This window comes from Eriocheir sinensis, chromosome 6, assembly GCF_024679095.1.
Source record: "Eriocheir sinensis breed Jianghai 21 chromosome 6, ASM2467909v1, whole genome shotgun sequence".
Classification (NCBI taxonomy): Eukaryota; Metazoa; Arthropoda; class Malacostraca; order Decapoda; family Varunidae; genus Eriocheir; species Eriocheir sinensis.
This window is the reverse complement of record NC_066514.1, coordinates 26,342,727-26,354,667: the sequence shown is the minus strand read 5'-3', so window position 1 is coordinate 26,354,667 and position 11,941 is coordinate 26,342,727. Positions and strand designations below refer to the sequence as shown.

At 41.4% G+C, this 11,941-nt stretch overlaps 1 protein-coding gene across 1 annotated transcript; it reads right to left on the bottom strand.

The window, feature by feature from the left end:
• Positions 1-1,382: 1,382 nt before the first annotated feature.
• LOC126991045 (pseudouridylate synthase TRUB2, mitochondrial-like) lies at positions 1,383-11,915 on the bottom strand. Its single transcript, XM_050849740.1, has 6 exons — positions 11,738-11,915; positions 9,049-9,180; positions 8,213-8,343; positions 6,716-6,838; positions 4,989-5,100; positions 1,383-1,723 (listed from the first exon to the last, which is right to left on the bottom strand). The coding sequence occupies exons 1-6, from the start codon at positions 11,913-11,915 to the stop codon at positions 1,443-1,445; spliced, it is 957 nt and encodes a 318-aa protein (XP_050705697.1). The 3' UTR covers positions 1,383-1,442.
• Positions 11,916-11,941: the final 26 nt, after the last annotated feature.

The window sequence follows — 11,941 nt, the reverse complement described above, 5'->3', positions numbered from 1 at the left end:
AGATCTATTTTGTGTCGATATTTGGTAATGGATGATATTTGTATATTCTAAATGTTACCAAATTTTCATCTTGAGGCATCTGCCCATCTGCTGGATGCCTGCTCCCTCAGGGGAACTTTCCTCAAGGGAATGCCCACAGCAGAAGCATCTCCAACTTTCCGTTCCAGCACTCCCTCTCAGCACACTCAATCCCTTGCTTACAAACTCCCTCTCTCCAATACTATTCCACTCTCTTGATCCATTTCACTGGTGGTCTTGTGAAACCCTTTCCTTCATTCCTGCCTCATACACCCTTCACATAGTCATCATTCATTCACATCACACGCCCAAACCATCCCCAAGCCCCATGCTTCACATATTCAGCCGCTCCACAATCCACTCCTTTGCTGTTACACCCACACCAAGCCTCTCACACATGCTTTCGTTACTCTTTCCACCCCATCACAACACACCACATTCAACTCTTATATAACATTTCCACTGCATCAATTTGTGATTTAGTTGAATTCCTTCAGCACTTTTTCATGGGATGTGTCATTTTCTATTGCATTTATCTTTATTCTTAGCCAGCCTGTGAACTTTTAAATGTCATTACTTTCATAAACTTTCCAGTTACTCTCATGTAGTCAAATTTTTCACATATAATTATGAAGAAGCTAATACTGATTGCTCAGAAACCTGTTGTAAATAAGTGGGGTTCTGGTTGTTAACCCTCTAAATCGTGCGTCCACAGACCTACGAGGACATTTTTAAAGGACTGACGGCCTCGTTCTTGGGTGTGGCTTTGCAAGATCTGAGGTGATAAGCGAAACTGTATTGACAGCATGTGCTTTTTCTGGCACTGCTTTGTCATGCATGAGTGTGTTGACTGCCATTGTATTTGTGTGCTCTTGTCTAAGGGGTATATGCTGATAGATTGATAGGCAAATGTAGATAAATAAATAGGTATGTAGATAGATGTTTCAATTTTGTGGTCTTGCAGATTACTGTTAACCCGGTAGCAGCAGGGATCATGTTTCTTAATGGTCACTCTAAGCGAGAAAAATGAGTAAAAATCATCACTCACACAAACCATTTCATAATACATATCAAAGCATTTGTGATCAGTTTATGCATCATCTATTTTGGGGGGTTTGTATCATGGCACAAATTTGGCCCGTCACTGCTACCGGGTTAAAAAAATCTGTAACTCTGGATGACCTCATATGCTCAGAGTTGATAAGGTTTCATTGTCCTCAAAAAAGAGATTCAGAACCAATATTCAGATAATGAACTCCTCTACAAATCATATGTAAAAATCTGTAGAAGAAAAATAAAAAGTACCATTGTAAAACTAGGAAACAAAGGATAGTAAATGATTTTACATAATTACAACACATGAGAAGGATGAAAATACGTATATTAATGATTAAATTACAGATGAAGGCCACGATGAGAAGAAATCACTGCTCCACCGTTGACACGTCGGTCACTTCTGTCTCCTCCAGCGGCACAAGGCTGGGCGTTGCCGGAGTGATGTTATTCAGGAGTGGACGGGACTGGCCAATGTTGTTCACAATATGCTCCAGCGTCCAGTGCTTGCGAAGAAGAGCGTGGCCAAGGGTCCAGGGGCCATAGCGTACACACCTGATCTGAGTGCACACAGCATTGGTTTTCATCATCAGACCGAGGGAGTGGATCAGCTCCTTGAGGTAGTCTCCGGTCTCATTGATGCACGACACCTCTGTTGAAGTAAGAGCTTGAGTGTGGCTATGTACCAGGTTGTGGCATGCAGAAGTTAAGCTTGTCATATTGCCTGTGGACGTGTGTGTGCTTGCTCGTTTCATCATTCACTGTATCTGATCACACGACAGACTTAGGGTCGTATCATAAGACATTTCGCCGCCCAAGAACACCTATTTGACAAGGCTTTCGCAGGAGTTGTGGGCATTTCCAGGAGTAGTTTTATGACCCTGGTGGTAGTTTAACCCTTCTTCTGTACCATGAGCCTGAAAAACACTCATTAGAACCTGACTGATATCCCCCTTTGACCTTTAGAAGTAGCTGATGTGAGAAGGGAAAGTGTCTTGTAATACCAGACTTAGAATTGCCAGCCAGTACCCTTTGCATAGAACATATGACAGAAGTGATGGATCTTTGAATATAGGTGAAACTCATGTGTGTGTGTACCTAGTTATATTTACATAAATGAAAAATACATGAATTGAGCAATAGCACTTTTGTCTGTCTCCAATCTGATCATTTTTTTCCTTAAAATCATGGATGTACTCCTTCACATCTTAACCACTTGCCTTCTATTTTTGACTTGCCATCCTGAGCCAGTGTTCATGGATCATACATCACCAAAGTGTCCTCTCTGTCTGTTCCCTTCAGATAAGTTTAGCCCAATAAAGACTGCTGCAGGACCACCAATCTCCCTCCTCTGCTCTGATCTGGTTCAGTCTTATATAATCCAACTTTTCCACACAAGGCAACTACCCCAAGCCAGAAAGCATCACTGAAAATGCTCTTCACTCTTTACTTTTGCTATATATAATTTCAGCTAAGATGATCGACCATCCAATGGGAATCCACATAAGTCATGACGGGCAAGTCGATAGATCCTGCCGGGAGGGACTTGGGATGGCCAGGGCAGCTGTGTGGAAGCTTGCTTGGGTGGACCATCAGGAGGGGTGACATCAAGTGAGTGAAGTAACGCACCCCCAGGCAGATGCTCCCCATTAGTCATTTAGTTGACCTTGCTACTGTTGCATATTTCAGTTTCAAACATACTCATATCACTGATACAATTCAACTCTGGTATGATGTAATTTCTTAATCTACTGAACAAAATACCGTATTCATGTCATTTGTCCATCTCCACGCTTCCCAATTATCTCAAGTCTTTGCTTCTCAGGTCAGGTTATTGTGTACAACAACTTCATCCTCTACTCTTTTGCATTACAATCTATGTATCTGATTCCCTCTTCCCTCCAGGATTTCCCCCTTGTGTGATAGCCAAGGCAGAAGAATCTCCAGTCCTCTAACTAACTAACAGGTTGCATACGCTATGTACGCATTGCCTCACTCACCCGCCACCTCCACCCCTAACAGTCCCCCCGAACAAGCCACCACACATCTACCCTGTACATCCCAAGTCCCTTCTGGCAGGGTCATTCAACTTGCCCCAGCCATGAGTTATGTGGGCATCCCCTTCTTCTACTCCACTCCCGGTTCTCTCGTACAGAAACAACACTGTGAGCAAGACCAACATTCAGGAAGCGTGCCATGTACCCATATAGCCAGAGTGGCATTCATGGACTAAGCTAGTAACAGGCCTCAATTTAGTTTCATGAAGTAGTCACTGATTCGACACAGTCACTCCAGCGCTACCCCATGATCCTGCAAAGATATTTAGTACCAAAGGCACTGATACAACTCTCCAAGTCACTATTCAGTGTCCATGTCTCACAGCCATACAGTAAGACAGGGAGCATAGGTGACAAAGATTTTAATCTTTTTCCATCAGCATAGATATCAACAATACCATATACACTGGGCCAGGCCAATCTGTTAAGTGACTTCCTGGTAAGACCCACCATTGTCATGTACTACACTACGAAAGTATGTGAAATTTTTGTGACCTCAGTGTCCTAACCATATGCATGAACAGACTGAACTGTGTCATCCAGTAAGATTACAAATGACTGGACCTTGGTTTCGCCTCAGGAAACCTTCAGTTTCATTGGCTTAGCCTTCTCATGCAGCACTTCAAGATCCATCACCAGGACTACTGACGATTCCACAAGGAGTACAGCATCATCAGCAAAAACAAGGTCAATGACCATGGTGTTGCAAACAGATACTCCACAATGACTTTGATCAATACCTCTGTCTAATACCCAGTCTATGCAAGTGTTGAAAAGTAATGGAGTAAGAACGCACCCCTGGTTCACTCCTGAATTAACAGGGAAGAAGCCAGAAATGCCTTCCCAATGCTTCACAGCACTCTCGGTCCCAGAGGAGAGGCCAGCCATCAGGTCAATTATCCTTGCGGGAATCCCACAGACCTGCAGAATGTTCCAGAGTGCCTCACAATGGTGTATCATATGCCTTCTTGAGATTGACAGTTTACAAGTAGCCCATCGAAACTCTAGGCGACGTTCCACAAGGAAGCAAAGTGCCAGGATCCAGTCATTTGGAGGCTTGCTGGATAGCACAGTTCAGTCTGTTCATGCATGTGTTGAGAACATTAAAGTCACCAATAATTTCACATACCTTGGTAGTGTAGTGCATAACAATTATGGGTCTTGCCAGGAAGTCACTCGACCGACTGGCCTGACTCACAGTGTTATGGACTCACTCAATTTGTAAAAAGTGGTTTAAACACAAAATATTACCCTGACTTATACTCACCATGATTACTTTGTTGCTTTACCAAACCAAGTTATGAAATTGGTGTTAGTTGTATAATAACTGCTTAATCCAATTATGTCAACAAATTTGCCTATCTTCAGTAACTAATGAGCTGAGTAAGAAATGTGAATATTTTATGAGCCTATGCGATTGTGTTGGGCGATGGAGATGCCAGACACCCCGCCCACCAACAGCCAATCACCAGCGTCCTCCTGACCTACTTACCCAGGGATCCAAAAACTGTTGGGAGAGATCCAACTGAAGTGAATGAGCTACAGTTTTACTCAATATATCATCCTCATCTACCGAGACACTTTTCCCCCATGAATCAGAGGCATGGGTCAATATAGGCATAACCATACTATTCCTCACTTCCTTCCTTACCTCTAGGCCTACATTTCCACCTCTTGATTCTCCTCACTGACCCTATGGCTGACCTGACCATTATAGTTTCCTACCAGTGCACTCTTCTCAATACTCTCCATTATATTCCCATAAATGCTTGGTCCCTTGCATTATGTAGCAATGTACCAAAATATGTAGGGAGTTGAATGGCTCCAAACATAAACTTTGAAATGCAACTTGATACTTACCAATGGTGAAGTCAGGAAGGTTGAACTCCTTGACACTCAGTGAATACAGAAGGGAGCCAGATTTCTCCCCAGGCCTCACCAGTCCCTTGGATGACAGGGCCTCGTATGCCTCCTGTGCAGGGAAGATGTAACATGGATTAAGGTATTGATTGACAAACAATAGATTAGGTTTTTACAAATATGCAAAAATCTAAAGACCTAATGCATCACCTAATACTGTCATCCCTCAAATAGTACGGTTTCCAATAGCTGGGTTTCAGTTTTATACGGATTGTCATAGATCTTTTAGGATTTTTAAATTGCCTGCTTGTCGGGAAATTTAAAAATCCTAAAAAATCTTCTTAGAAAATCCACATAAAACCAAAACCGAACTATTGGAAACCATACTATTTGAGGGACGGCTGTATATGTATGAGCCAGTAACATGAGAAAAGCACTTAGGCATTGTTTTAACACCTGGAGCTGTACACCCCTGTTCTGTTGTTTCTCCTACTCCTTTCTTTACTTTTTGCAATGTCTTTTATACTCTTGGCTGTTTCACACCTATTATTGAACCAATCACTTTTCTGGGTTTCTTTTTCAGTCATCTTTGGCTTATTCTTCTCCACTCTTTGTTTGTATATCTTAAGGAAACACTCCAATCTTTCCTGTATTTTGCTTGCCTTATCAAATATACTCCAATCAGCTTCCTCATAAATCCCATACAATTAGCTTTCCCATAGTTGAATCTTTCTCATTTGTAAAGTTTTTTTGGTTCTTTACTTCCTTCCAGTGCTTTCAATTCAACCATCACATGATCACTCTTCTCTAGGGAACATTTGTATAAGATTTCTCCAATTATATCTGGTCCCTCTGTTAGTACCACATCTAGTCTGGCAGGGGCGCCATCTCCTCTACATTTCGTGTTTTCCTCTATCCAGTGTCACAGTTTTCCACTGCAATACTTAATAGCCTGCTGCCCCACAACTACTTTCCTCACTCCTGGCTCCAATCCTCCCAATGAACTATCAGTGTGCCTGGCAACACGTGTGACAACAACCCTCACATTTTTCATTATTCAGGAAAAATTTCATGTACACCAGAAAGTACAATATATAACAAGTCTTAGTAAGATTTCACTTAACTTTGTTTGTTCATCTCAGTCCATACACTTCAAAACCAAATAAAAATTAAGATGCATAACTAAGTAAAGATTAATTATGAAAACCTATTTCTTGTAAATAAATCAATGAATCCTAGAATGTGGAAGGCCATGTGAGAAACAGGAAAGGAAGTGGCCATTACTTGGGAAGATGAGATATCAGAAACAGACCCAGATCATGAAATGTCTGCACGTTGAGTAAAAAGGTAAAAAGAAATTGATTTTTGGCATAAAACAGATTAGAAGTCATCTTCACTGATGAGATTACCCCTTAGACAGCAGCAGTGTTTGAAGAGTAGCTCCCCCCCAAAATGAATGGTCTATATATAGTCACTGCCAACCTTAGGACCGTAGCATAAATATAGTTACGCCGCATAGTAGACGTTACAACTATCATCTATATATAGATTCTACCGCAATCTGAAAGTGTTGTATTTCTGCCATACAAAACTGACTGACTGAATTTTGGACTGTCTATATATAGATCCACTGCCATTTAAGGGTTCGTTAAATGATCCATCAAAACTTGGAAGATTTCAAAAGAGGGTGACTGAGGTCTTCCTCCTCCAGTGCTGCAGCCACTCACCTGAGACTGAGGATCCAGACCAAGGAACTGCAGCGAGGCTTGCTGGTGAGACGCCTGGATGTTCATGAGGGATTTCCAAAGCTTCCCTTTTGTCACGTGGCCAAACCTGGACTTCTCTATAACCTGCAAACACAGTATTTACTGCCTTTTACAAGTTGAAACTTTATCCTGACATGCTGTCACAATAATTCTCCAAATATGCAAATATTTGACCTTATAAAAGAAGCCTGTCACTCTCTTCTTTCCAAGATTATGATTTCAACATCTTAAGAGACCTGGCAAAATATCTTAAATCCTCCTTTTCCAATGTGATCAATGCAAAGTGAGAGGCATTCAAATTATGTACTTCTTTGCAAATGTGTAAGGCAACTCTTGAACCTAAAAAAAAAATTTGTATTGTTTTGAATGCCTGGTACAAAATCCTACCCTCCACATCCAGGTTATGGGGTCCTGGGAGGATGAAGAACATTGGCAAACACTCTCCATGACCTTCCAGTTCCCCTGAATAGTTTTAAAGCTGTAGAAATAACTACTGACACTGGTATCAAGAACAACTTGTTTTCTATGAATGCAAATTTTCACAAAAATATCTCCATGTTGAGACCACAGGGGGCACAGAAAAGGTGAGTCACCTGTTGAGCACACACCACAAGCAGCTACAAAAGTCTAGGTCTGGGAGCGACTGGCTGAGTTGTTTGCATTAGGGCAGTGCTGGGTTGCAAGGTCTGAAGCCAAAACGGATCTTTCATTACCAAAAATAAGGGTTGGTAATACTGTTCTATTTTCACTAAGTGGGTTGAGGGTCTCTGAGGCGGCACATGCAAGGTCAACGTGTAATCACTCTGTGCCTCCTTCCTTTCTGTTGCAATAATATTTATCTAACTTTTCTGCTTTAGCTTTACTTGTGCTAGAGCTTCACAAGTCACTGCTAAATTAGGAACTTACTGCTAAAAGGCAAGGTGTTAATAGTATCAACTCACTGGTCAGCAGAAAGTGGGTCAGCAAACTCCCAATGACTCAAGAATTTGGAGTCATACAGAAAGTAAGCCTCTAATACCACATTTTGAATGGAAATTTGGGGAATAATCTTATATGCAAAAGATACTTATACATTTAAGATATGTAATTCACCAAACAGTTTCAGTGGACACTTCCCCCATCTTCAGTGTCTGAGAAGGAAGAGCAAGTCCTCACTTAACCTGGTAGCAGCGACGGGCCAAATTTGTGGCTTTACCGTAGCAGCAGCGACGGGCCAAATTTGTGCCACGGTATAAACAACCAAAAATAGATGATACATAATCTGATCACAAATGCTTTGATATATATTATGAAATGGTTTGTGTGAGGGATGATTTTTTCTCATTTTTCTCACTTGGAGGGACCATTAGTAAACATGATCCCCGCTGCTACCAGGTTAAAATCATTGATATGTTCTTGAAAACTGTGACTAAAAAGTTATTCACATACTTATTCAGACACATCAAGCTCCCCGCCTACCTTGCCATCGTGGAACTGGTTGTCGGTGGCCAGGCCAAACTTCCCCGACACCATGTATGTGCGTATGAGCCGACTCTCACGCACACGATGGGTCCCCGAGCAGCCATTATTCACCCCCATGACACACACACCTGGCAACATGTGTATTTGGGTTATTCTCCACATGTTATGGTTATGCTATTTTACATGCAATGGGTCCTTACCATTAGCTAAGTTTATATAAAAAATAAACCCACAAATGACGAAAATCATGACCAAAGGGACAGAGATCAGCACCAAGGTCATGCATGGGCAGCTACAGCATATGCCCTCATCTTTACCTCTGCCCTTGGTCACACAGTTCATTAGTCACCCTAGAAAGTGTTACTCTAGCAAGGGTAATTATAATCTTTTACTGATGTGTATTCATATTCAATGCCCAGTGCTAGAAATATATTGTTAGTAGCTCTATCCCATTTTAAATGCTGTAATTTATTTCAATCTAGACCGTCTTGTTTTCAATAGATATTTTTCAATGTAATTCCCCATGAAAGGAGTGGATTGTGGAGTGGTGGAGTGGGTGAAGCATGGTGCACTGAGATGGTTTTGACACCTGATGAGAATGAATTAGTGAAGAGTGAGTATTGGAAGTAGCAGGATTGAGTGTACTGAGAGGGAGTACCAGAACAGGGAGAGATGGAGACACTTCTGCTGCGGCCACCCCCTGGAGGGAAGTTTCCGAGTGGGTGCAAGGCATCAGAGATATAAATAGATAGATTTTAAAGTATAGGTTCCTAGTTAATGTAATTCAAGAAGGTATTTCTTTTGTGCCTTGCCAGCAATATCTTGATCCTCACCTGAAACATTCTTTTGTAGGTGCTGTGCCCAGGAGACCCTGAGGTCCTCCGGGTGGTAGAGGGGCCCCAGGACCAGTGGGTGGGCAGCATAATTCTTCCTCTGTTTCACCACCAGACCCTCACTGATGCTTCCTGAGGTACAGCACAGCACTTAGGGTCCTGTCTGTGTCATCTTATACATAAAGCCTTCAGTGCATTCTCCAGACACCAAATGGTCATGTTACTATAATGTAAATGAGCTCATATAAAGCTTTACTGATACTGAAGTAAGTCCCATACATCAGCGTGTACTTGTTTCTGAATTAAATGAACCAAAGAACATTGAAAGAAAACAACCTATGTAACCAAAAGTGTACTTGGCTTAAAAGTCAAAATAAAAGATAAAACCTGTTTGAAAGTCTGTCAATGGTCTAAACAACAATGTTAATCTTGAGTTAGTATTTTGGGGGAAGGTAATGCACTAATAAATATTTTGATATTAATGTAGGCCTACATAAAACCATATATTTAATGGCTTCAATCCTTATTTTCTGAGTTATATGTCATATATATACTTCCATTAGTAGAGAGAGAGTTCAACTTGTGATATACCCAGAGGCTTAAGCAGGGGTGGGAAGAGTGTACATATTGATAATGCACAATACATCTACAGTCAAAGCCAAATAGAACTAAAAAAATTCAGTATCAATACTCCCCCTTGTTTGCAATAAAGCCAACATTCTGAAGTAACCATTACAATGGATCACTCATGCCAGTGTTGTGACTGCACTGACACACCCAGTTCTGCAAGCTTCTTTTGTCTTTTTACAAATAGGTGTAACAAGTGGCAAATAGGGACTAAGAGTATATCATATCAACTATTAAAGCTAAAAACACATGGGACAGAGGGTAAAGTTTTGAGGTGGATCAAGGCATGGCTTGGCGACAGGATGCAGAGTTCAAATAAATGGCTCGCTCTTCAAGTGGCATCCAAAAGGGTCAGTCACAGGTCCATTACTGTTAAATTACATATCACATTTTCACTGCCGATAAAACTAGCATTTCGTAAAACCTTACAACCAACAACATCCAGCAGAAGACCGGACTGGTGAGTAGCACTGACTGAAATGAAAGTCTGCATAAACTTTGAATGCCTTTTTAATTATTCCAAACTTCTGGGTGGCAGAAGATACTGATGAATGAATGCAACGTTCAAATGTCAAATTGAAAAGTTGAAAGGCAACACCAAGAATTACCATCTCCTTAGATATATTTAATGCTACACTGCTATGACAGGTATTAAGGATTGAGACCAAGGGTGAGGGCTCATGACACCAACCACGAAACCAAGATCTGGTTATCCAAAGACGCCTTTCAATAGTGTAATCAACATTGTGAAGCATTCGTAGGAGACTAACCATTACGCTGCAACAAGGGTCGGATGCAAGCCCTTGAGTGTTTGGGAAGGTCTCAATGCAAACAGTATTATCGTGGATGCGTGAACTTAGATACACCAGCCACAAGCCAGTCAGTCTTTTCTTGCAATTTCGGAGAAGGAGAGCACTGAGGGGCTGTGTGAGCTGACCACTAAGTCTTTCAAGAGAGCCTATCACTACCAATTAATAAAGAAAAAATTATGCAGTGTAGTAGTCCTCAGAATTATTTGTTCACCCTCACTGATTAAATGCTTACAATGCAGCCCCCACCACTAAAGGAGCTGGCAGTCACAATTTGGCATGTCGGCTAGCACAGAAGTGAGTGTAAACATCACCCAAGCAACGTATCTGACGGCCATACTGTGACACTAGAGAAGTAAAGGACTCCAGGGAGGTAAATATCATCTTGAGACAGAGGAAAGTGGAACAGAGTGCCTCTACATCATCACTACCAGCAAGGACAAGAAACTCACTGAAGGTAAAACTCCACCACACGCTATGTTGCTTAAAAAGTAGTTAGTTAGTAGCATAACTTCACTGGTGAGTAGAAAGGGTGATAAAAGATGCAATTCCTGAAGTAACACATTCCCAATAACTTCAGATTTGGGAGTCATTTTATACAGAAACTGTACCTCTAAGCACACATTTTGAATGGAAACTTTTGGGTTAATCTTATACCCCACTCATCTTATTCACCATCAAATAAGGTGTCTTTATGATAGAACAATTAGCTGGGTTGTGAATGCCTTCTGTGTTCTGATCCGAAGTGCCTTAGTAGCCAAAGTATACTTCTGGGGAATTTCTTAGGAGCAACAACTTGATATAAAAAAGAAAATAGAAATAAAATGCCACAATAGATCACTTAGCTAAAAAACACAAGCACTATCATACATTTTCACAGGATCAATATTTCATTAACTACATATAGAATTAAGATACAAATATAATCATGCTATTTTCCTCTGAATATTATTTTGGGACACTAAGCTCGGTATTATAAAACTCTTTCGCTTCTCACATCCGCTATTTCTAAGGGCCAAAGAGGGGGTCAGTCGGATTCTAATGAATGTTTCTTCAGGTTCATGGTACAGAAGAAGGGTCAAACTACCACCAGGGTCATAAAACTACTCTTGGAAATGCCCACAACTCCTACGAAAGCCTTGTCAAATATGTGTTTTTGGGCGACGAAATGTCTTATAATCCGACCCTAAGTCTCTGGGCGTATGGAGGACTTACCTTCTGCATTGGACTGTACATTAATCTCTCTCACTAACCTTCAATGGTCACAATGGGGGGCACAGACCTCGGCCGCAGCTCATTCAGGTCCCGGCAGAGATTCCCGATGATGACGTTCCTCATGAATCTGACACTCATATCCACAGGCTTGTAGACACAGAACACCCCGTGGAGGTAGTTCCATGCCTCTGGAGCATAATTAATCAATTTTGCCATGGTGCTTTGAATCAAATGACTCTTGC

What these genes read in the sequence shown, in the direction of transcription:
- LOC126991045 (XM_050849740.1), bottom strand. Translation starts at nt 11,915, where the DNA reads ATGGCAAAATTGATTAATTATGCTCCAGAGGCATGGAACTACCTCCAC. An exon ending in GTCTGGATCCTCAGTCTCAG is followed by an intron (nt 5,101 to 6,715) that starts GTGAGTGGCTGC and finishes TTCCCTGCACAG; the next exon opens with GAGGCATACGAGGCCCTGTC. An exon ending in CCTTCCTGACTTCACCATTG is followed by an intron (nt 1,724 to 4,988) that starts GTAAGTATCAAG and finishes TTACTTCAACAG; the next exon opens with AGGTGTCGTGCATCAATGAG.